Genomic DNA, 22,698 nt, shown 5'->3' with positions numbered 1-22,698 from the left:
CCCACTCCAGGCACAAATTCCCCCTGGAGATCCCCTCTGCTTTCCAAGTGGCTCCATTCTCCCTGCCAGAAGGATGGGCATCTCTCACCAGCCCTCTAATAGGTGACACAGTCCCCAGCAGAGACCTCTTGACCACTCACTGTCCTCAGGGCCACTGGGCCCCCACAAGGGAGGGCTGAATCCAGCCCATGTTCCCTAACACATCACCCCATGAGCTCATGTTCCTTAGCCCATGGAAACCCAGGCACAGCAACAAGGTAGTAGAAGGATGGAGTGGATGACAGAAGCAACAGTGACTCTTCTCTCATAGACTACTTCTAAGTGGGGATCCCATTTGTGGGAAGTAGTAAGTCGGCTAAATAAGTGACAAACTCCCGCGGGAAGTCCCATAGAGAAGGGGGTTGTGTCAGTAGCTGCATGAATTCCTGTTAAAACTGAAAGAAAACCCAATTAAAGACCTGGAGATGAGGCTGTGATTAAACATCCAACTCAGAGATCAGTATGGGTGACGGTGCTCTTTTACCATGGAAAAGGAGTACGGGATGCTGTAGACCCTGCAGGGAGTAAGTTAACCATAAGTGAGGCTTGGATTATGTCCAAGACCTAGGTGTCTTCTCTTGCAGGGAAGTGTGGTGTTACCTGCTAACCGTGGGGACACTGATAACTGGAAAAAACACCTGAAATGTGTCTCTAACAGGTTCTGTCTTTTCACGTTGCCCATGGGACAACTTTGTTATTGAAGATCAGTCACAACCCATCTTTAAAACTATAGTTACAAGAGAAATACCATCTGTATCATTAGCACAAGGTCAAGGACTGATAGTAATAATGTTACACTGACCCTAAGATCTAACATTAGTCTAAATGTAGCTGTATGTAATAACACATGGGATGGGAAGCTGCACCTGGTTATGACAACAGAGTGAGATGGGTACTACAGACACAGAAGGCGACAAAAGCCGTTGTAATGTGACCTATGTTTTTGACCAAATCACCACGCAGACTTACTGGTGAACTTCTCATATGACTGAACAAACGATGGCTTTGTTTGGATCCATTTAATACATCAGTAACACTTGGAGTAACCTTCCATCAACTCGACAGCATTCTCAGACAGAACACCAAGGTTACTCAACATCTGTTGCAAACTGGAGAACTCTTAGAGGAAAGGGAAGGAACGATGATATATGATACAACGAATAGATTTGGTTAGTAGAAGTGTCCAGCAACAGAACAGCCTGCCCTGAGCTGACACACATAGAAGCAGGTTTTCGTTAATTCCTCCCTGCAAGCCCACAATTGTTCCTTTGCTCTTCTCAAAAGATGTCCTTGTTCTCCAGAGAGCCTTTCCTCAGATCAGTGTGTCTGTGCTGGCCTCACCAGCCATTTCTGCACCCCTCTGCTGTGCTTCCCAGCCTGGCTGTGCTGCTCTGCAGAGTGAGCAGCTGTGGGGCCCCGGGGTGACTCCACACTGGCCGTACTGGTCAGGGTGGACCTGGCTGGCCCAGCATCACGGCACCTGACAAGCCCCTCCCCAGGTCTCTGTGGCTGTGGAGGATGCTCAGAGCAATCACAAGGCATTTCAAATGGCTCAGGATGGGGTCAGGTGTGTCATTAGATCCAGCCATGGGTTTTCATTGTAGGTGACATGAACCACTCCTGAGGCTGCCTTCCCTGTGCCGGATGAGTCCCCACTGCCTCTCCTGAGACTGCAGAGCCCTGATTTGGTGCGTTTCTTGGTTTGGCCCTTCACCTTTGGGTGACTCCACTTGGTTTTGGGAGTCTCTACTCACTGCCCATCCCAGGCACATGCTGTCCCTGGAGATCCCCTGTGCTCTTCTGGTGACTCCATGTTCCCTTCCAGAAGGATGGACATCTCTCACCAGCCCTCTAATATGTGGGACAGTCCCCAGCAGATACCGCTTGACCACTCACCCTCCCCCGGGGTACTGGGTACCCACAAGTGACAGCTGAATCCAGCCCTTATTCCCTCACACATCGGCCTATGAGCTCATCCCCCCTTAGCCCATGGAAAACTCAAGCACGGCAACTGGGCCTTTTCAGGTGCAACTCCCTGAGTGCGTTCGTGGCTCCCACTGTGGAAGAAGAGCCCAACCTTCAGGCACTGTACTGAGGAAATCCTGCTTTATTACAGAGATGCGACTCGGGAGGTCAGCTCTGACAGTGATAGACACATTCACAGAAGGCCTCTGGCTCAGACAGATGTTGGTTCATGCCTCTGGAGAAGGGGGAGGAATTCAAACATTTGTGTACAAACATGATTATCACAGACAGAACTCCCAAAGCACAAGAGTTATGTGAGACAAATTGGAAACCACTTGTGAAGAGAGATGGGCAGCTTATTGCTGCTGAAACAGTACTAACTGAACCAGTTTCCTCAGGGCATCCTTGAGCTCCTTGTTCCTCATGCTGTAGATGAGGGGGTTCACTGCTGGAGGCACCACCGAGTACAGAACAGCCACCACCAGATCCAGAGATGGGGAGGAGAGGGAGGGGGGCTTCAGGTAGGCAAACATGACAGTGCTGACAAACAGGGAGACCACAGCCAGGTGAGGGAGGCACATGGAAAAGGCTTTGTGCCGGCCCTGCTCAGAGGGGATCCTCAGCACGACTGTGACGATCTGCACGTAGGACACCACAATGAAAATGAAACACCCCAAAGATAAACAGGTACCAACCGCAAGAAGCCCCACTTCCCTGAGGTAGGCGTCTGAGCAGGAGAGCTTGAGGATCTGGGGCACTTCACAGAAGAACTGGTCCACTGTGTTGCCTTGGCAGAGTGGTATTGAAAATGTGTTAGCAGTGTGCAGGAGAGCATGGAGAGAACCACTGGCCCAGGCAGCTGCTGCCATTTTGACACAAGCTCTGCTGTCCATGAGGGTTCTGTAGTGCAGAGGTCTGCAGATGGCAACAAAGCGGTCATAGGCCATGACTGTGAGGAGATGAAACTCTGTTGCAAATAAAAAAAAGAAGAAAAAGGCCTGGGCAGCACATCCCGAGTAGGAAATGGCCCTGGTGTCCCACAGGGAATTGGCCATGGATTTGGGGACAGTGGTGGAGATGATGCCAAGGTCGAGGAGAGAGAGGTTGAGGAGGAAGAAGTACATGGGGGTGTGGAGGTGGTGGTCGCAGGCTACGGCTGTGATGATGAGGCCGTTGCCCAGGAGGGCAGCCAGGTAGATGCCCAGGAACAGCAAGAAATGCAAGAGCTGCAGCTCCTGGGTGTCGGCGAATGCCAGGAGGAGGAACTCGTTGAAGGAGCTGCTGTTGGACATTTGCTTCCTCGGGGCTTTGTGGACTGTCCAAGGAGGAAAAGACAGTGTCAAGTTAGGTCAGCCTTCTCTGAGCCAAACCCATTCTGTTTCGCATAGAAACCCCCACATTTCCTCTATCCTTTACCTTCGTTCAGCTCCCTTTCTGGGGCTCTGGTTTGCTCTGGCTGAGTGTGTCCTGTGCAGCAGGGGCCTCTGCCCGTAGCTCCAGAGGAGTCGGTTGTGCTTTGCCGCAGGTGTAAATGAACATGTCAAACAGTCCCAGGTATTTGGGGGGACAACTGGGAACAGACTACATCAGCTGGGTGGAGGGGGCTTGGTCCAGTGACCCAGGGGGGATATTCTCTATTTACCACAATGAGAGCTGACTACAGCACTCATGGCAGCTCTGTCTGAAAGAGAAGACCCTCGTGAGGGATTCATCCCCCCCCCAGTCTTGCCCTCTTGGACAGAGGTGTCTGTATCTGGATCAGTCACATCAGCTCCCACCCTAGCAAGGGAGAGGCACAGGCAAGGGAAGGCAGGGGCTGACCTGACTTTTTCTAGATGTCCCCCTTCCAGTGAGATAAACCATTTCCTCATGCCAATTTACCATCTGTGCTCTTTGTCCAGTAGTGGGAATGTGTAGTGTAGTGGGAATGGCAAGGGACTGGTTCTGATGTGCACGTCCTGCAGCAAACTATGTCCACCCCTTACGTGGAAGGACTGCTCAATATTTTGATACTTATTATCTCCAGAAAATAACCTGCAGCAGAGGAGTCTGATTATATATTGATTTAGATTTTAGATGCCTCCATTACACTGTGGGAGCATTCTTGGATGGGCTAGAAATCTTTGGTATTTCAGCATGAGCACTTGTGCACCCGAGCAGGAAAAAAGGGCTCCCTGTGACTTTGTACAGAGTCCTGGGATCTGGTCTGCCAGTGAGTTTTGCCCCTCACTGCCCTGCACTTGCACCTCACTCAGATAAAGGACAACCACACTCACAAGTTCCTCTAAGAAAGAAACTGGACTGAGCTGGGAGCAGAGGAGTTCAGTTTCACAGTGAAGATTTCCAAATTCTTCTCTCTCAGCCCAGAGATGGAGGGAGTGATGAGGAGTGTGACAAGGTTTCTGACTCACAGGAGCAGACCAAGGATGCTCAGATATCACAGAAATGCTCCAAGGAAGCTGTGCTCTTCTGCAGGGCAGCTTGCAGCTTGGCAGGACACTCCAGAGAAACAGGCAAGGGTCCTAAAGATGGGTTCTCCTTAAGAGGGAAACAGCTCAGTAAGAGTCAGCTCTCTCTCTTAAGAGAGAGACAGAGCAAAAAGTCTGTGAGAAACCTCAGCAAGTCCCTTCATCCCCACCTCAGCCTGCAGACAGCACCACCATCACCTCCATGGCCTCATCAGGGTTTCTCTGACCTGCTCCTCAGGACCTGCGAGCACAGAGATGGCCCTGGCCAGGGCCCTGACCTGGGAGGTTTCTGTCCATCACAGAACATAGAATGGGGGATGGGGTCTGTGAACACCGACTGGGAAAAGACCTTGGTACAGAGAAAAAGCTCTTGGCAGAAACAGCTCCAGGCAGCAGGGATGGGCAGGGAATGGTAGAGAATTGCTAACAGAGACATCACGGGAGGAGAGAAGTGAGCAAATCATGGTCAGTCATGTGATGCCAAAGCCTTCCCCAGGGTGCTCTAGTCTGCCCTGCAGAAACCTCCCAGCAGCAGGGCATTGTCCAGGGGCATCCCTCTGTGTGCAGGTAAGTTAATGAGTTTCAGTCGCATGTCCAAACCTGACAGCTCCATTTCCATCTTCCCCTTTGCAGGTGGAAGGAAACTTAAAGCACCATCTCAGGGAATTGCCTTTTCTTTCAGTAAACACTTGCCTTCACCTTCCTTTTGCAAAGTCCCCTCTGAAATCTCCTGTGCATGAGCTGGAGCAGTGAGCAGCCCTGATCTATGCAGCACCCTCTCAATGGGAGAATGAACCTGCCCTTCGATCCTCCCACCCAGAGCTTCTCCCTGCAACGTCTTGAGGAGTTCCCTGGGCAGGCTGAGTGCTGACCCTCACAGGCGGCAGAGCCACTGCCCCAGGCACACAGCACCCTGGGGTGCAGGGACACTGCTCTGAACTACAGCCCTGGGCAGACCTAGGTGCACACCCCAGCTTCACATCCCTGCACCATCCCCTCAAGAAGGTAGCTGTGATGCCCTGTCAATCTGACAGCTGGGAATCCCTGCTCTAAAGCACCACCTGCTCCAAACAGGAGAAGCTGGGAGAGCCACCCTGACAGACCCTCTCAGCTGTGGAAGGTGCCAGCTGCAGAAGAAACCTCCAGGAACCACAGCAGCATTGCCCTGCAGCCAGAGACTTACTGTGTCGAGGGTGGTGAAGATTTCTCCTCACAGTGAACTCTCAGCTATCCTCCTGTTCCTGACTGTCTTTAACTTCTGAGTCGCTCATCTCATCCTGGCCCCTGCAGGCAGTGACCTGAGTCTTGCTGCTCCTTTAAGAGCAGCTGCTCCTGGACAGAGCTGTCTCTCTGCAGTGCCTGCCAGGTTGCCATGGGCTCCTGCAGTCCCAGAGGCCAGGCCCAGCTCAGGAGCAGAGGCCCAGCTGAAGACGTGACTTGCTCTGTCTGTACCCTGTGCACCCTCAAGATGTTCCCGGGGCTCCAGGGCTGACATCACCAGAAAGGCAGCAGAGTCACCCTTGGAAAATGTCCACTGAAGTGGACTAAAATAAACACAGATGGTCCCTCTCTAAGCAGTGGAGAGAGACTGACTGCAGTATTGCAGTTGGTCTCATCAGAGGATGGTTATCTGAGAGGTGGAAATGTCCCACTCTAGAAAGCCCTGCTCCCATCAGGGCACATAGACAGGGATGAGAGTGAGGTCATTGACTTGTGCTTCAGGGGCTGATTTAGAGGAATTAATCAATGCATCTAATGCCCACTGAGAAGCCCCTGAGATGAAGTGGGAATCAGTTCCCTCCCATGCACTCCACAAGCTCATAGGAGGTGCGATTCTCCTTGTCCAAGTTTTGGTGTATACAGAATGGGTATCTGCATGCGAGCTCCTTGTCTAAGCTCCCACTGTGATCAATGGAGATGGAGAATGGGAGTCAGTTGTTCACACACAAACACCTTCTGACATTTGTAGTGCCAGAGGTGGTCCAAGATATGTGCAAGTGTCTGCTTGCTCTGATGCAGCAACTATGAGACCCAAATCCTTCCGGAGCATCAGTTGGGGGCCAGGTGGAGCTAATGTAATTCAGCTAATGGAATTCAGTGCAGACACTTGATCTAATGCAATGACAATAGGCTTGCAGAGCCACATCAGGTGCATGGGGTGTCTGGCACAACCACCATGTTTCTAGCTGATACAGCACAGGACCGACAGGAAAATCATGCCCTTTGGAGTGATTGCTGGACAAACACCCCAGAGCATCTCAGGCAATGGATCTCCAACAACCACTGCCTTTAGGCCATGCCATCTACATCTGAGCATGCTGCAAAGATAGAAGGCACATTGCACCAAGGTCTCCACGTCTGTGCCTAGACTCTCAAACCCTGCTCGTTTTCTGCTCCCTAAGCCTTTTCTCATGCCCAATGATATGAACAGGGACCGTACTAATGATGCAGCTACTGCGTGGCTACACTGCAGGCTGTTCAGGCCCAGGGACCTTCTCAGTGGCACCTTGTCCTTCCTGGACATCTGGTAACTTCTATCACAGGCCCCAAGGTGCTGTAAAGTCATCTTGGGTACAATGCACTTCTCCTGCCACAGCTGCACGGCCCAGCTCTGTTTTTCCCTGGCCTTGGCTACTGCAGGGTTTGCTCTCTTAGTGGGTGCCTCATATCATCATTACATTCCAATTTGCTAGCTACACCAGCAGGTCTCTGCTCTGAAGTGGGGCCATTGCATACACGGCGTCCTTGGCTCTGGGGAACAGGTTTCACTGTGGCAAGTCTGCACTCAGCCCTGGTGCCACAGCTGAGGTCCTGTAGCCCAAATATACACAAATGCACATAGACCAGTCCACAAACAAGAGGAAGGGGAGATGCACAGGCTGTTGCAGAACTGCAAATCTTTTAGCAACCTGAGGAAGTCTGTGGATCACAGACCCCGGTTCCTATGGGGAGACTTTAATCTCCCTGACATTCATTGGGAGGGCAATGCAGCAGGGTGCAAACAGTCCAGGAGGATTCTGGAGGCTGTGGAGGACAACTCAGCGCAGCTAAGCCAGTCAGGTCAACAAGGGTGACACCTTCCTGGACCTGGAACCTGCAAACAAGGAAGAACTGACCAGGGATGGGATAATCAGTGTCAGCCTTGCCTGCAGTGGCCACGAGGTAGTGGAGCTCCTGCTCCTGAGGGGAGCGAGGAGGAAGAGTAGCAGAGTCCAGACTCTGGATGTCAGAGGAGCAGACTTGGGCCTACTGGGGAGACTGGTGGAGGAATCCCATGGGAATCTGTCTGCAGGGCAAAGTAGCTCAGGAAAGCTGGCAGGTCTTTAAGGCAGCATCCTCCAAGCTCAAGAATGGCCCATACTGATACCCAGGAGAACAGGTAGACATCTCAGGAGACAGGGTGGCTAAACAGGGAACTCCTCACTGAGCTCTAGTACAAAAAGGCAGCACACAGGAATGGGCAGCAGGGAGAGGCTGCAAAGGGGGAATTCAGAAATATTGTCCAGGGAAGTGGTTAGGAAAGCCATAGCTCCTCTAGGATTGATGCTTTCAAGGGATGTCAAAGGCACAAAGATGATCTGCTATTCCTTCAGAAACAGTAAAAGCATAAACAAGGAAAATGTGAGCCCATGGCTGAATGGGGCAGGAATCTGGTATCAGCAGATGCAGATAGGTCTGGGGAACTCAATGCCTTTGCTTCAGTCTCCAACAACAAGGTCTCCCAGGCCATTGTGCTTAGAGTCAGGACTTGCAAGGAGAAAAACAAAACAGCAGTGCCTGAGGGTTGAGTCAGGTATTATCTGCAAGAACACAGGCCTACAGGATTGGATGGGCTGCAGCTAAGGGTGCTGAGAGAGCTGGCTGCTATCTAGTAAGGCATCTCTCTATCATCTTGGAAAGCTGTGGGGACTCAGGGGGTGAAGGGAGGTGACTGCTTTCCAGGACATGAGGGGAACTCTCTCTGCTCTCGCCCTGGCTGTGCCATCTCCATGGCAGTGACGTCCTGATCCCCCAGATGACATGAACTGAGGTCATAGTGGGATGTGCCACCTCACACAGAGGTCTCCCTGGTGCCACAGGGGTACCCTCACTTCCCTGCAAGGCCTGGTCACTGCTGGGCACCGCTCATGTGCTGCCTGCCACTGCCCTTTGGAGCCACTCCGGGGCAAGGAGAGGGGATGGGAGCTGCACTGGGACCCCTCACCAGCAGGCAGAGGAGCAAGGGCACATCAGAGACTTTTGTGTAATGAGACAGGAAGAGTGTCCTTCCTCCTTGTCTGGAAAGGCGAGCCAAGGGCAAGAGGACAAGCAAGATGGAGGACTGCTGGACCACTACCATCAGCCCAGACCACAGTTCCTTGTTCCCAGTGCTCCTGAAGCTCTCCACTGAGGGTAAGGGCTTTGGGAGCTCCTTCCTGAGGGGTTGCACAGAGACTGTTAACTGCAAAAAGGACAGTGGATCCTGGGCTGTGGGGGTGGCTGCACACCACTGCAGGTTGCCACAAGAGCCTTGTTGTAGAGTCCTGACTGGCTGGGGGGACAATGTGGCAGCCAGGACTCCTGGGTGCTGGGGCTCGGCCCTAAGCCCAAAGGATCCTGTGGGAGTGGGGGCAATCCAGGTCCAGGTTTCCCTGGGACTGGGTCCCCGTTTGGGATCTGGCTCTGAGAGGAAAGGGGTGCTGCTTCCCAGAGGCTGGGGTGGTCTGCAGTTTCACGGGGCTCCCAAGAGCCTTCTGGAAATGCCCTTGCTGGCAACCCTAAGGTGTCTATTTGTTTGGGAGAAGCTCTCTTCCTTCCCCATGGATCCTCTTCTGCCTTCAGCTTGGCGGAGCATGCTTTCAGCTCAGAGATGCCATCTTCAGATGTCCTCCTGCAAACTGGGGTCAAACCTCTGCACCCAAAAGACAGCCTGTTTGGGGGAGCAGCTTGGGAACAGGTGGGGGTGCCATTGCCACACCACAAGGCCCTGCTGACCCCAAGCCTGTTTCTCTGAGCCGTGGGGGGCAGTGCTGGGGGCAGCCCAGCAGGGCCATCTCCCCCACCCCCTCCCGGCCCCACACCTCCGCTGCCCAGCACCGGCAGGCCCAGAGCTGCTCTGGCCCTGGCTGCCCCGGGGCCCCGGGGCTCCTCAGCCCTGTGGAGCGATGCGCCGGAGCCCAGCCCTGCCGGGCGCAGCGTGAGGGCTGCTGAGCCTCGGCGTTGCTGCAGGCAGGGAGCTGGGGTTGAAGGGGCAAGAGGGCCCTGCCCTGCCCGGCCCTGTGCTGCCCAGGGGCAGCAGGACACTGCCCACGGGCTCTGGCACCCAGTCTCGCTTTTGTCCTGAACAGTGCATTTCCCAGGGCTCGCAGAGAGGCTGTCCCCGCGGGACCCGCCGGGCCCCAGCCGCTGTGGCTGCTCCGGGCCTCTTGCTGGGCCGCAGCCCTGCAGCCCTGGCAGCAGCCGGGAGGGTGTTTGCAGAGCAGCTCTGTGCTGGGAGCTGCTGGGCTCCTGCAGGGCCTGGGCAGCTGCTGGGCGGCCAGTGCTGCCCTGGCCAGTGCCATTAGCCCTGCTCCCAGGCCGGGCTGCAGAGCTGCTGAATCCCGGCTCTGCTGGTTTCCCCCGCTGAGATGCCCTGGCCGCAGTCCTTGCCCGTGTCTCAGAGTGTCAGGGCCCCAAGCAGGAGAGTGCTTGTTGTCCTGGGGGTGTGGAGGATCTGCTGGGTGTGTTCAGCACTGGGGCAGGAACCAGACTTGGCAGTTGTGGGAAGGCTTCTCCCTGTGGCTGGGTCATGAGGCCCTGCTGTCTGCAGCTCCATGGTCGCTGCTCCCATGCAATCCTCCTGTTAGATGTTGCCCAGAATTGCTTGCAGGCCTTTCTGCAATTGCTAAGTTTCACAGGCCAGGTGTAGGTGCGACCTAGGCAGGAGCTGATGTTCTCTTGGGGCAGTAACTGGTGCGTAATGGGTGTTCTGCTGCACTGTGATCGTTGTGAGGCCCCGGGGCGAGTCCGGGCGGCCGCTCAGGAGCTGGCTGAGCCCTGGGGGAGGCAGGGGCAGCTGCAGGCGGCAATAGCCACGTGGCCGGGCTGTGGGCAGGGAGGTCATGGCTGTCTGCGAGAGCTGGGCCAGGAGATCCCCAGTGTCAAATTGATTCTTTGTCAGTAGCTGCCAGGCCAGCAGGAGGCCTGTGGCTGGGCTGTTGATGATGAGGTCACTTCTGCCGGAGTCCCTGATAGGCCAGCAGCAGGCAGATGGGTGTGGAAGCAGACTGTGAGGGCTCCTGGGTCAGAGTACCTGGTAGGGCAGCAGCATGTTCATGGCAGGGGAAGTTCCTTTTGAGGCAGCTTGTGTCTCTGAAGCCCATAGGCCATCAGCAGGCACCTGGTGGGGGTATGGACTTGTGAGATCACTTCTCTCCGAGCAGCTGATAGGCCAGGAGAAGGCCCATGGCTTGGATGTTGGTGGTGAGGTCATTCCTGGGTTAGGTGAGTGTGCCGGGAGGAGGGATTGACACCTGCAGAGCTCTACAGCAATATAGAAATGCAACTAATAAATCAAGCAGATGTAGGCAATAATGTTCCACACAATCTGACACCAATTTTATTCCACTCCATCATCATGAATTAGTACTGCTACGTTTAAAATGTGGATGATGTTCACTGGTGAATGTAGACGTGGACTTTAACCATGCACTTCTTCCTAAGTACAGGCTTACAGCCTGCTGCCGGTGGGTGAGGGAGTCCAGCTAGAATTTTTATGCTGCTAAATGAGTGAAGTGCTGGTGTGAGCAGTGACATTGGCAATCTCTGATTTTATGTGTTGGTGTGCTGCGGAATATTCTTCCCCATCAAAATACCAGGGGGCTGCTGAGATTTTTCTCCCAGATCTGAAGGATATCTCTGTCCTTGGATTCCTGGAGGTGGGAAGTGAGCAGGGCAGGGCTGTTCGGGACTGTTCAGAGGAAGTCCCCGTTGGAAGGTCTGGGAGGACTGGAAGGTAATGGAACTGCTGGAGAGTTGGTCTGTGTGTGTTTAGGGGCCCTGGGGGTGCCCTGGCTGCTGCCACGTGTGGTGCTGTGTCCTGTGTGTCCCTGCTGCAGAGGCACGTGTTGGCTCTGGGAGGCGAGGGGTCAGAGGTTTGGTGTGTCACAGTGGTGGGGTGCCCTGTGCTCGCGATGGGTGGTGGCTCCAGTGTCTTTGTACTTATCATGAGAGGAAGTGTCTGGAGAGAGCAGCGCTGTGCGTGGGGAGTGCTGCCAGGCTGGGGAGCTGGGGAGCCCTGGGAGGTGAGGAGGTGACTTGGCTCGCAGGGCCCAGGCTGCCCTGGTGGCCAGAGCCAGGGATGCTGGCAGCCTGCTGCCTTCTGTGCACTGAGGTTCAGGCCTTGAACTTCCAAAGCTCTTGCCAGGATCTGCAGCCAGATATGCCACATAGACTGTGAAATTCATATAAATGTGCAGCTTAGAGTATTTGGAATAGAAGAGGTCATCTTTCAGAAAGGGTTCCTTGTTGGAGAGTCTTAAATTTAACACTTGTGGGGTCTGTACAACCACATTTTTTTTTTAGGCTAGAGGCATAGCAGTTACCCCTCTCTCCTATTAGCAGAGGCTACGTGGGGATACTACCCATATACCTAATTGGTGCAGATACTCTTTTCTTCTCATGCAGCAGACCCTAGAAACTCTTTGCTTATAATGCAGTAGTATCCCTCAATTAACCATTACTTAACTATCCGATTACCCCCCTTCAATCCAGTGAATTATAGTTGGGGGGAGAGGGTCTTGAGCTCTTCCTGCTGAAGGCCTCCCTGCTTCGGGGCTCTCCGCTGCGCTCTGCACCCTGCGCACTGCCCTGAGCTCTGAAAAAAACATCCAGGGGCTGACATCGAGCAGGAGGCCTCAGAGAGCAGGTTAGATCATGTGGGACTTTTTTCACCCACAGTTAACAGGGAAAAGGTCTTGGCACAGTGGAGCTCTCAGAGGCACCCTTTCAAGCAACATTGCCACAGTCATTAGCTTTTAAAGTGGGTAAAATAAGGGAAACCTCCAAAGATAAAGGATTTCCTTAGAAAATAATTGGCTTTAAAAACACTTCTCCCAGGCGTGCATACCAGAGTGAGTCGTGATGCTCAAGCACTTCCCCGCAAGTCAGCAGGAAACACTTCATGGGTTATAGCTGACAATCAGCTTGCTCAGCTGAAGTTGTTTCATGCAAATAACTTGAAAGCCCCCTCAGAATTATGTTCCTCACCTTTCCACATGCTCCTCAGCTGAGCATGTTCTGCAATGTGTCACTGAGCTGGTTGAGGCCTGCAGGTTCTGGAGCTCTTGCCAGGATCTCCAGCTGGGATGCTGACTAAATCCCAGTGTGTCTCCTTTCTCCATAGAGAGAAAAGAAACCCACATAGCTGGGTCATCATGTCCATCAGGAGGCTGAAAGGCCAGCAGCTGGCAGTGAGCTTGGAAGATGACTGTGAGGTTATTTGTACCTCATGAGATGATGGGCCAGTATCTGATGAGTATCTGATTAGAGAGCAGGCCCATCTCCTGCTGACACAGAGCCTGCAGGCACAGAGCCCTTGCCCTGCTGGAACGCTCTTCCTAATGCAGCCCAGGAAGCCATGGACTGCCTTTGCCATTGGACGTGTTGCTGGCTTATGCTGCTACATGCTGCCTCCCAGGGCCCCCAGATAGGTCCTTTACTGCTGAGCTGCTTTCCAGCCAGTCAGCACTCAGTGTGTGCTGGAGCAAGACATTCCATTTCCCTTTGTGGAACTTGATGAGGTTCCTCTGTGCCCATTTCCCCAGCCTGCTGAGGTCCCTCTGAATGGCAGGGCAAATATCTATTGTGTCATGCCTGTATTTTAAGACATCATTGTGTCTCAGAAGCTCGTAGGCCCTTAGGAGACACAGGGCCATGCAGCTGACTGTGTGGTCACTTGTGTGTCTGCAGGTGATGGGCCAGGAGCAAGTACGTGGGTGGGAAACTGTCTGGGAGGTCACTTCTGCCAGAGTGCCTGATAGGCCAGCAGCAGGCCCATGGCTAGGATGCTGATTTTTGAGATCATTTCTACCTCAGTAGTGGATAAGCCAGGAGCAGGCACATAGCTTAGATGATGTTTATGAAGACACTTCTGCCTGAATACCTGATTGGATGGCAGCAGGCACAGGGCTGGGTCATGTCCACCTGAGAAGCTGACATGTCAGCAGCAGGCACCTGGGCTTGGACGATACAATGAGGGACCTGGTATCTGACAGGCTGATAGGCTCTAAAGTTCAAAGGCCAGTTTGAGGCACATCATTGCCATGCAGGTGAGTGTGAGGTCACTTCTGTGTGTGCAGGTGATGGGGCAGGAGCAAGCACATGGGTGGGAAACTGTCTGTGAGGTCACTTGTGTCTCAGTACCTGATAGGCCAACATCAGGCACATGGCTTGGATGTTGATTGTGAGGTCACTTCTGTCTCAGCATGTGATAGGGCAGCCCCTGGCTCATGAGCAGAGAAGGTGTTTGTGCAGTCACTTCTGCCTGAGTACCTGACAGGCCACTTGCAGGCACATGGCTTGGGTGTTGTGATGTCACTTCTGCCTGAGTACCTGTTTGGATAGCAGCAGGCATATGGCAAGTCCAGTCCTTCTGAGAAGCTGAAAGGCCTGCTGCAGGCAGGTGGGCTTGGAAGAGGGCTGTGAGGTTACTTGTCAAGGATCAGCTGGTAGGCCGAATGAAGGCTGACTGGTGGGGACACTATGATGAGAGCAGTTATTTCTCAGAAGCACCTCGGATAGTAGGAGGCACATGACCATAAAGGTGAAAGTGATGTCACTTCTGTCTGTGCAGGTGATGGGCCAGCAGCAGGCACATTGCTGGGAAAGTGGTGGTGAGGTCACTTCTGTCTCAGGCTGTGATAGACCAGCAGCAGGCTCATGGCTGGGGCATGTGCATGTGAGGTCCCTTCTGCCCAAGCAGCTGGTAGACCAGTAGTAGGCACGTGGATTGGATGCTGATTGTCAGGTGAATTGTTTGTGAATGCCTGATAGGCCAGGATCTGGCCTCTGGCTTGGTAATGACTTTGCCATGTCCCTTCTTCTTGATGACCTGATTGGATAGCAGCAGCTCATTTGCTTGGATGCTCCTTGTGAGGTCACTGCTGATGGAGTACCTACTAGGCTACGCACAGGCACAGGGCTAGGATGTTGACTTTGTGGTCTCTCCTGTCCCTGCTGGTGCATGTCTTGGATGGTGATTGTGAGGTCACTTCTGCTGGAGGACCTGATTGGGTAGCAGCAGGCACAGAGCTGAGTCTTCATGTCCATCAGGGAAGCTGAAAGGCCAGCAGCTGGCCCTGGGCTTGGAAGATGATTGCGAGGTTCTTGTATGTGATCAGCTGATGGGCCTCACTGGAGGCAACCTGGACTTGGCATACAGTTGAGAAGTGCATTTTATTTCTTGTGACACTGGATTGAGTTTATTTTTGTTTGATTGCAATTGAGACATCTCTTTGCAGCTAGTTCTCTATGGAAAGCAGGTAGGAATTGATGCACATGAGCTGTAACATTTAGCTACAGCCTTGAGTGGAAAAAGGTTAGATTTTTAGCAGGAGTGCTCTAAGTCCCCAGTGGCTAATGAGGGAACTGGCAGGGCTGGGGAGGTGAGGAGGAATCTTTTCCATGGATGTCTAACATCAAGGATGCTGCTTTTCCTACATGTGCAGACTTCAGTAGGAGACACTCTGGATCAGTATCAGTTGGAGAATGTCATATCACTCTAATTTGTAAGATGAAAAATATGGAAAAAACTTTAAAACCAGAAATTCTTTCTTTTTCAATACACTCCTGAAACCTCTCCGATTAACCACACAAGAATTGAAGTGCTGAAGAAAATCATGGGAAGAGTCATGGCTCTTTGGGGAGCTATGCATTTTAATGACCCCTCGGGTGTATTTGGTGCTGAGTCCATGAACCTCACAGGCTGAGAGGAGACTGAACAAACCTCTCAAGAAGTTGAAGTCAGAAGAAAATCCCAAAGTTTCTTGGAGTGTTAATGGGTCCCACTGAGGGCCATTAGCAAGGAAGACTCCCTGGGGGCTGATTAGAGCAGAAAGTTGGAGGCCCTGATTGCAGGCAGGCAAAGGCAATGTGCAGGTGCCTCTGATGCCAAGTCAACCTGGATGTGTGTTATCAAGCAGAGCAGCCAGGCACTGACACACAGCTCCTGGGTAGGGCGATCCTTTCCCCCATGTGTTGCCCAGGGCTGTTCCTGGGGGCAGTGCACAGGTCGGGGTGTGCAAGGCCAAATGCAGGACAACGATACAGCACACCTTGGGTCCCTGGGGGAAGGCAGGCAAAGAGGCCCTGGTGCCATAAGAAAAAAGTTTCTTCTCATAGGCCTCAATGGCAGAGACACCAGCCATAGCCAAGAAGACAGAGACCTCAGTTCTGTTGAAGGCTTTCAGCCTTGACAGTGTCCTCAGCCATCTCCACCTCAGGCTGTCCTAAGCTGTCCCAAACCTGCACCTGTTTCCCTGCAGGCAGTAGACACCCAGCCTGCTTCCCCACCTTGCTCTCATACTGGGATCTCTCAGTCTTTACTGATGTGTCTCTGTCCTCGTTGGCTGTTCTTTGAAATGCAAAGCCAGGGGCTGATCACAGACTCCCCCTGGGTGACCTGTTGCACCACAGCACTACCCTTCAAGTGACATTTCTTCTTCCAGACATCCAGTCTGTACCTTTCATCTGCAGTTTGTGGCTGTTTCCCCCTTTTGTGCTGTTTCCCACTACCAAGAAAAGCTCCATCATCTCTGAAACCACTCTTCAAGCAGTCACAGGCTACCCTACCCCTGTATTCCCCTTATCTCTAACACTTCACCAAGCTAAAGAAGCCCAGGTCCCTCAGCCTCTCCTTACAGGCCATGTGCCTGAGGACAGAAACCCCATCTTGGCAGACCTCCTCCGGACTCTCTCCAGTTGCTCCCCATTCCTCCAGCACTGAGCAGCCCACACTGGGACACACTGTTCCAGATGTGGCCACTCCAGTGCTGAGCTAAGGGGGATAAGAAGTGCCCTTGCCCGGGTGGCTATGCTCTTCCTAATGCAGCTCAGTATGCAGCTGGCCTCATTTGCAGTGAGTGCCTACCCCGGCTCATATGGCATCCCTCGTAACATCCAGGCCCTTCTCCATGGGGTCACTCCTTTGTCCGTTAGGTTCCAGCCTGTCCTGAAGCATGAGTTGTTCTGTCCCCTGATGCAGGACCTGCCACTTCTCCTTGTACAACGTCATGAGGTTTCTGTTGGCCAAATGCCCAAGTTTCTCAAGGCCCCTCTGGACTGAAGCTCCATTGTTTCAGCTGTAAATGTGTGTGCGCAGATGGCTCATCCTGCCTTGCAGTGCCTCTGACAGGATAACAGCAGGAGGAACTGCAGGACGCTACACATAATAAAAGGAGGTATTAGTTTAAAGGAACTGCTGGCAAAGGTAGGAATCACCATGGCAACCATCTCTGGCCCAGCTTCCTTCCCACAGCAAAGTCAGCTATCAGCTGACCTGGTCAGCAGCCAGGTTGCTCAGGGCTTTAGTCATTTAGGACTTGAAAACCTCTGAGGATGGAGATGGCACAGCCTCTCTGAGCAACCTGCCCCAGTGCTTGACTGTCTGGAGGGGTCAAAAGTTTCTCCTTACACCCAGCCTGAACCTCTCTTGTTTCAGCTAATGGCCATTAGGCCTCATCCTCTCGTCATGCACAACGATGAAAAGCCTGGCTCAGTCTTCTTGGTGACATTCTGGCAGGCGTGGGGAGACTGTAATTAGGTCTGCCCAAAGCCTTCTCTTCTCCAGGCTGAATAAACCTAGCTCCCTCAGCCTCCCATAGTGACAAAGTCAACGTTCCCTGTGTGTGCCTGGGATGTTAATGGTTCTTCCACTCCTTCTGTATTTTACTGGATTTGCTGAGGACCTTAGGCACATTAGATGCAATCACCCTCATGCTTTCTCTGTGTGTGTCACACTTATTTGGTATCTTGTACTAATGTACAGGTGTCAGTCTCTCCTCACAGGGCAAGTGCTCCAGCACCCAACCACCTTGAGGGCCTGCCACTGAATTCACTCCTTGTAATCAACGGTGTTTTTCTGAAGAGGGCCCCAAATGGATGTAGTATCTAGATGTGCTCTAATGAGTTTTGAGTAGAGGAGGATAGTAACTTCCCTCCATCTCCCGGCTGTGTTCTTATTCAGGCAGCCCAGGATGCTGTGGCCTCCTTTGGTGCCAGGGCATGCTGTTGGCTCACGTTCAGCTTGCTAACCACAAAGAATCCCACATCTTTTTCTGCAGAGTTGCTGCCCTTCTGGGTGCTCCTGAGCCCATATCACTGCAGGTGATGCACCGAAAGGCCCATATCACTACAGGTCTACCCCGGGTGCAGGACCAGGCATTTGTTTTGTTTGTGAATTTCACAAAGTTTCTGGCAGTCCATTCCTCCTGCCTGCTGAGATCTATCTGGATGGCAGCCCTCAACCTTACGACTGTTCTCCTGATTAGGTGCCATCTGCAACTGTGATGAGAGTTGTGTCCTCCGGGTCACTGATGAACCTGTTAGACGGGACAAGTAAGAATATAGACCCCTGCATCCTCCACTTGTCACTGGCTTCCAGGTAAAGCCTGACCCATTCACAAAAACCCTCTGAGCTCGATCATCCAACCAGCTTTTTTCTCATTTGGTTGTCTACCCAGCCTATCATAATGCCTTACTTGTTGTGAGACAGTGTCAAGCACCTTGCTAAAATCATGATATCCACTCCTCTCCTCTCTTCCATAAGTGCTGGTCTTTTATCACAGAAGGCAATCAGGTTGCTCAGGAATGATTTAGCTTCAGAAAATCCATGCTGACTGCTCCCAGTCACCTTCTTCACATGCCCATAATTGTAATGAGAGAGGCATCATTCCATGAAACATTCTTCATGAAAGCTAGGCTGAATGGCTTGCAGCTCCTTGGGGTGCCCTTGTGGCCTTTTTTGAGGATGGACACAACACATTCCTTTTTCTGCTCATTGGGAATTCCCTTGATCTTCACAGCCTTTCAAAGGTGATAGAGAATGGTCATCTTGTGATAGTGACGAGCCCTCTCAATGTCCTTGGATGCAGCCCATCCAGTCTCATAGACTTGTATGAGTTGAGTTGCCTCACTCAGCTGTCATCCACTGTTGGTCACTCTTCTCTTCTGAAGTCCTGACTCTAGGCACAACAGCCTTGGAGACTTTGCTGGTGAAGACTGAAGCCAAGAAGGACTTGAGCTCATTCCTATCTATATTTGCTACTACTAGATTCCCAGCCCCATTCAACAGTGAGCCCACATTTTCCTTTTCACCCTTTTCCTGCAACTGAAGCAGCAGCAGCTCTTCCTCATGCCCTTGATGTACCCTGCAAGTGTCTTCACTTGGGGAGCTTTGGCTTCTCTAACACCATCCCTGCTTTGCTGGACAATGTTTCTGAATTTCTCCTTTGCAGCCTCTCCCTCCTCCTGCTTCCAGTATGCTGCCTTATTGCCCTGGAGCTCAGTCTTGAGTTCCCAATGCAGCCAAGCTGATCTCCTGAGATGTCTACTAGTTTTTCTGAGTATTGGGACGGACCGTCCTTGTGTGTGGCAGATGCTGTCCTTAAAGACCTGATGGCTTTCCTGAGCTCCTAGACCCTTCAGAACTGCCTCCCATGGGAACCCCCACCAGTCCCCTGAACAGGCCCAAGTCTGCTCCTCTGAAGTCCAGGGTCTGTGCTCTGCCACTATCCTTCCTCTCTCTGCTCAGGATATAGAACTCTACTTTTTCATGGTCACTGTAGGCAAGGCTGCCACTGCCTATCCCATCCCTGGTCAGTTCCTCCCTGTTTGAAATTAGTGGATATAAGAAAGTATCATGAGTATTGTCCCATCATACACCTGTGCTAAGAAGTTGTCCCCGATGCCCTCCAGAAACCGCCTGGCCTGCTTGCACTCTGCTGCTTGCCCTTCCAGTTAATATCTGGGACATGAAAATCACCACCATCACCACCACCCTAAGAACCAGGGCCCGTGAGTCACAGATTTGTTCACATTGCTTAAAGGAGACTGCAGCCAAGCACTCATGCAAAGCCTTGCTTCTTCCATGGAAGAGCTCCACACATCTGAGCTGCCCCTTCACACCAAGGACATCCCCCCTCCTCATCTTCCTTGACAGTCTCTCTTGAAGAGCTTGTACCCTCCAATAAGAGCGCTCCAGTCATGTGGGTGCTCCCACCACAAATCAGTTCTTCCAATGATGTTGCAGTCCTGTGACAGCTTGTGCTCCTGGCTGTGCCCCAGGCTGCAGGCATTTGCATTTCTTTGGGCTACAGAGCCTCAGCTGTGGCACAGAGAACAGATTGGTCATGGTGAAACCAGTTACCCAAATCCAAGGACACCGTGTGTACGATGGCCCCACTTCAGAGCAGAGACATGCTGGCATAGATAGCAGGTGGCAATGTGATGGTGAAAGGAGGTTCACACTGAGAGAGCAAACCCTGCAGTGCCCAAGGCCAGGGAGAAACAGAGCTGGGCTGTGCAGGAATGGCAGGAGAGGGGTTTGCTGCCTGAGCTGACTCTGCAGCACCATGGGGCCTGTGACAGAGGTGGACTGGTGTCCAAGAAGGACAAGGTGCCACTGAAGAAAGTCCCTGGATCTGAACACCCTATGATCCAGGCACCCTGTGGATATCATTAGCCCATTCTCTGTTCATAACATCCAGGGGTGATAAGAGGTTCAGGGGGAGCAGAGAAAGAGGGTTTGAGATTGCAGAGACTAGAGCAGAGACCTTGGTGTGATGTGCCTCCCATTTATGCAGCACACTTGAATGTAGCTGGGATGGACTTGGCCTAAAGGCAGTGGTTGGATTCAGTTGTTTGTGCACAGGTAGGAAACCTGAGGGGCCCTGGGGCACTTGCCCAGCACCACTCCAAAGGGGCATGGTTTTCCTGCAGGTGCCATGCTGTATGTGCCAAAGGCATGTGGTTGTGCTGGACACCCCAGGCATCTGACGTAATCCCTGCCTATGGCCTATCTTTATGTCATTAAATCACGTGCCTGCACTGAAATCTGTTAGCTTTTTGCACCGTAGATGTCTGCCTGTGTCTCTGCTTCATAGTGAGTGGAGCTCTAGTAGTAGCAGTAGGCATCTAGTGTCATTCCAGAAGGCCAAGGAAACTCCCCACCTGGCCCCCACCTGATGTTCTGGAAGGATGGGGGTCTCCTAGTCACTCAGACAGAGCAAGCAGACACTGGCACATGCCTTTAACCACCTCTGTCTCGTCAACTGTTACCAGGTGTTTGTGTGTGGGCAACTGACTCATTCTCCCTCTCCAGTGATTATAACGGGAGCTTAGACAAGGAGCTCCCATGCAGAGCTCTGTGTGTGCTCACTTCAGTTTTGGCAAGGGCAATCCCACCTCCTCTGTGTTTGTGGAGTTCACAGGAGAGATCTGAATCCCACCCCAACCCAGAGGCTTCTAAACCAGCGTGTGATGTCCAGATTGACTCATCTGAATCAACACGCAAACCATGTGTCAATGAGCTCCCTTCTTGTCCCTGTCTAGGTGTCCTGCCCAGTGAAGGGATAGGAATAGGGGCTTCCAGAGTGGGACATTTCCACTGATCATAGATACACAGCCTCTGATGAAATAAGTTGCAATGTTGGAATCAGTTTCTCTGCACTCTTTAGCAAAGGACAATAGGCGATTATTTTAGTTTACTGCAGTGAACATTTCCCAGGAGGAGGGAGTACAAGGGACAGAGAAATTCAGGCCTTCAGCTGGGCCCCTGCTTCTGAGCAGGGCCAGGCTCCTGGGATGGAGGGAGCTCATGGCAACCTGGCAGCACTGCCCAGACACAGCTGTGTGCAGGAGCAGCTCCTCTGCCAAGAGCAGCAGGGCTGCAGGCACTGCCTGCTGCTGCTGACATGAGCTGAGAGAAGGCAGAGAGAAGTGGAAGGCAGTGTGGAGTGGGAGGACAGAGGAGAGCTCCTTGTGGGGGAATCATCACAGCCTTTGACACGGTAAGTCTCTGGCTGCAGGGCAATGGTACTGAGGTTCCTGGAGGGATCTTCTGAACCCAGCCCATGCCATGACTGATAGGCTTTTAAAGAATTGCTCTCCCTCTTCTTCTAGTGCATAAGAGGAGGAGATCCTTTAGAGCAGGGATTCGCTGCCTCAGCATCAAAGGGACGGGGCATCCTGCTCCCTTCTGCCAGGGGCAGCTGCATGGGGGTGAAGCCTGGATGTGCCCTCAGGTCTGGGCAGGGCTGTATGTCGCCTTCTGATGCGACAATCTCCCGTTCGCCTGAGACGGCACGGAGGCTCCCCCAGCCTCCGGGCCAATGAGCACTGACACCAATATGAGGATGCTGCAAATGGCGTTTATTGTACGCATGTATTTGCTTATATACCTACAAGCATACTGCTATCTCTACGTCATATCCTTCCTCTTCCTTCCTCTTTCCGTGCCATCGCGAGATCTTCCGATCGCCGTTCCCTACATCTCCCCCTCCCCATGCTTTGACTATGCTATTTGCTTTAAATTGCCGTGTCGCGGGTTAAGCGTTCATAGTGTGGGTGTGGGTGGGACCACCCCTTTTCTAGCAGTTGTCTTACCAAGCATCTAAACACTAGTCTACATACTAATATGCCTAGCACAAGCATCAGCAGCAGGTGCAACTCTTCTATTAGTAATTGCCTGGCCCATGGTCCTAGCCCAAGCCAATTACCACTACTGAACCCAGAAGGTCAAGCTCTTGCGGGTCCCAGGGCAATGATGCATTCAGCGTGTCAATGCTCTCTCAGCTTTGGTAGGTCTACGGTCAAATTCAATGGGACCCCTATTAAGCATGTCTTAAAAGGGCTGCCCCGCACCCACCAACGTCAGGCAAAATTGCTTATTTCCTGTCCGGTTTGCCAGGTGAGCCATAGATTGTTACTACCCCATTTCGCTAACATTGGTTCGCCTTTCACCCCTTGGAGTCCCAGTCCCAGCATCGCTACGAGGAGAGCTACTTGGGTTGCTCCCCCTGCCATCTTCTCGGGTTTTCTGGTTACGCGTTCTTCTTGTGGTTTCACGCGCCTTTTCTCATCTGTTCTTCTTCTCCTGTCTGCTGTCTTTGCTGCTAGAAGGGATCATCGGCTTTTCAGGGTGGTCCTCCCCTGCAATAAAACTCAGACATTCATTAATTCACCTGACTCTCTGCTTCCTGTCTTGTCCTTG

General features: G+C 52.5%; 1 protein-coding gene across 1 annotated transcript in view; it reads right to left on the bottom strand.

The window, feature by feature from the left end:
• Positions 1-2,360: 2,360 nt before the first annotated feature.
• The window catches only part of LOC135326171 (olfactory receptor 14A16-like), a 40,961-nt gene continuing 20,623 nt past the window's right edge, over positions 2,361-22,698 (bottom strand). The window contains exon 2 of the mRNA XM_064504021.1: positions 2,361-3,319. Within this exon, the coding sequence (XP_064360091.1) occupies positions 2,361-3,319 (959 nt within the window). The remainder of the gene's footprint in view (positions 3,320-22,698) is intronic.

Source organism: Dromaius novaehollandiae, unplaced genomic scaffold, assembly GCF_036370855.1.
Source record: "Dromaius novaehollandiae isolate bDroNov1 unplaced genomic scaffold, bDroNov1.hap1 HAP1_SCAFFOLD_37, whole genome shotgun sequence".
NCBI lineage: Eukaryota > Metazoa > Chordata > Aves > Casuariiformes > Dromaiidae > Dromaius > Dromaius novaehollandiae.
This window is presented reverse-complemented; position numbering and strand designations above follow the sequence as displayed.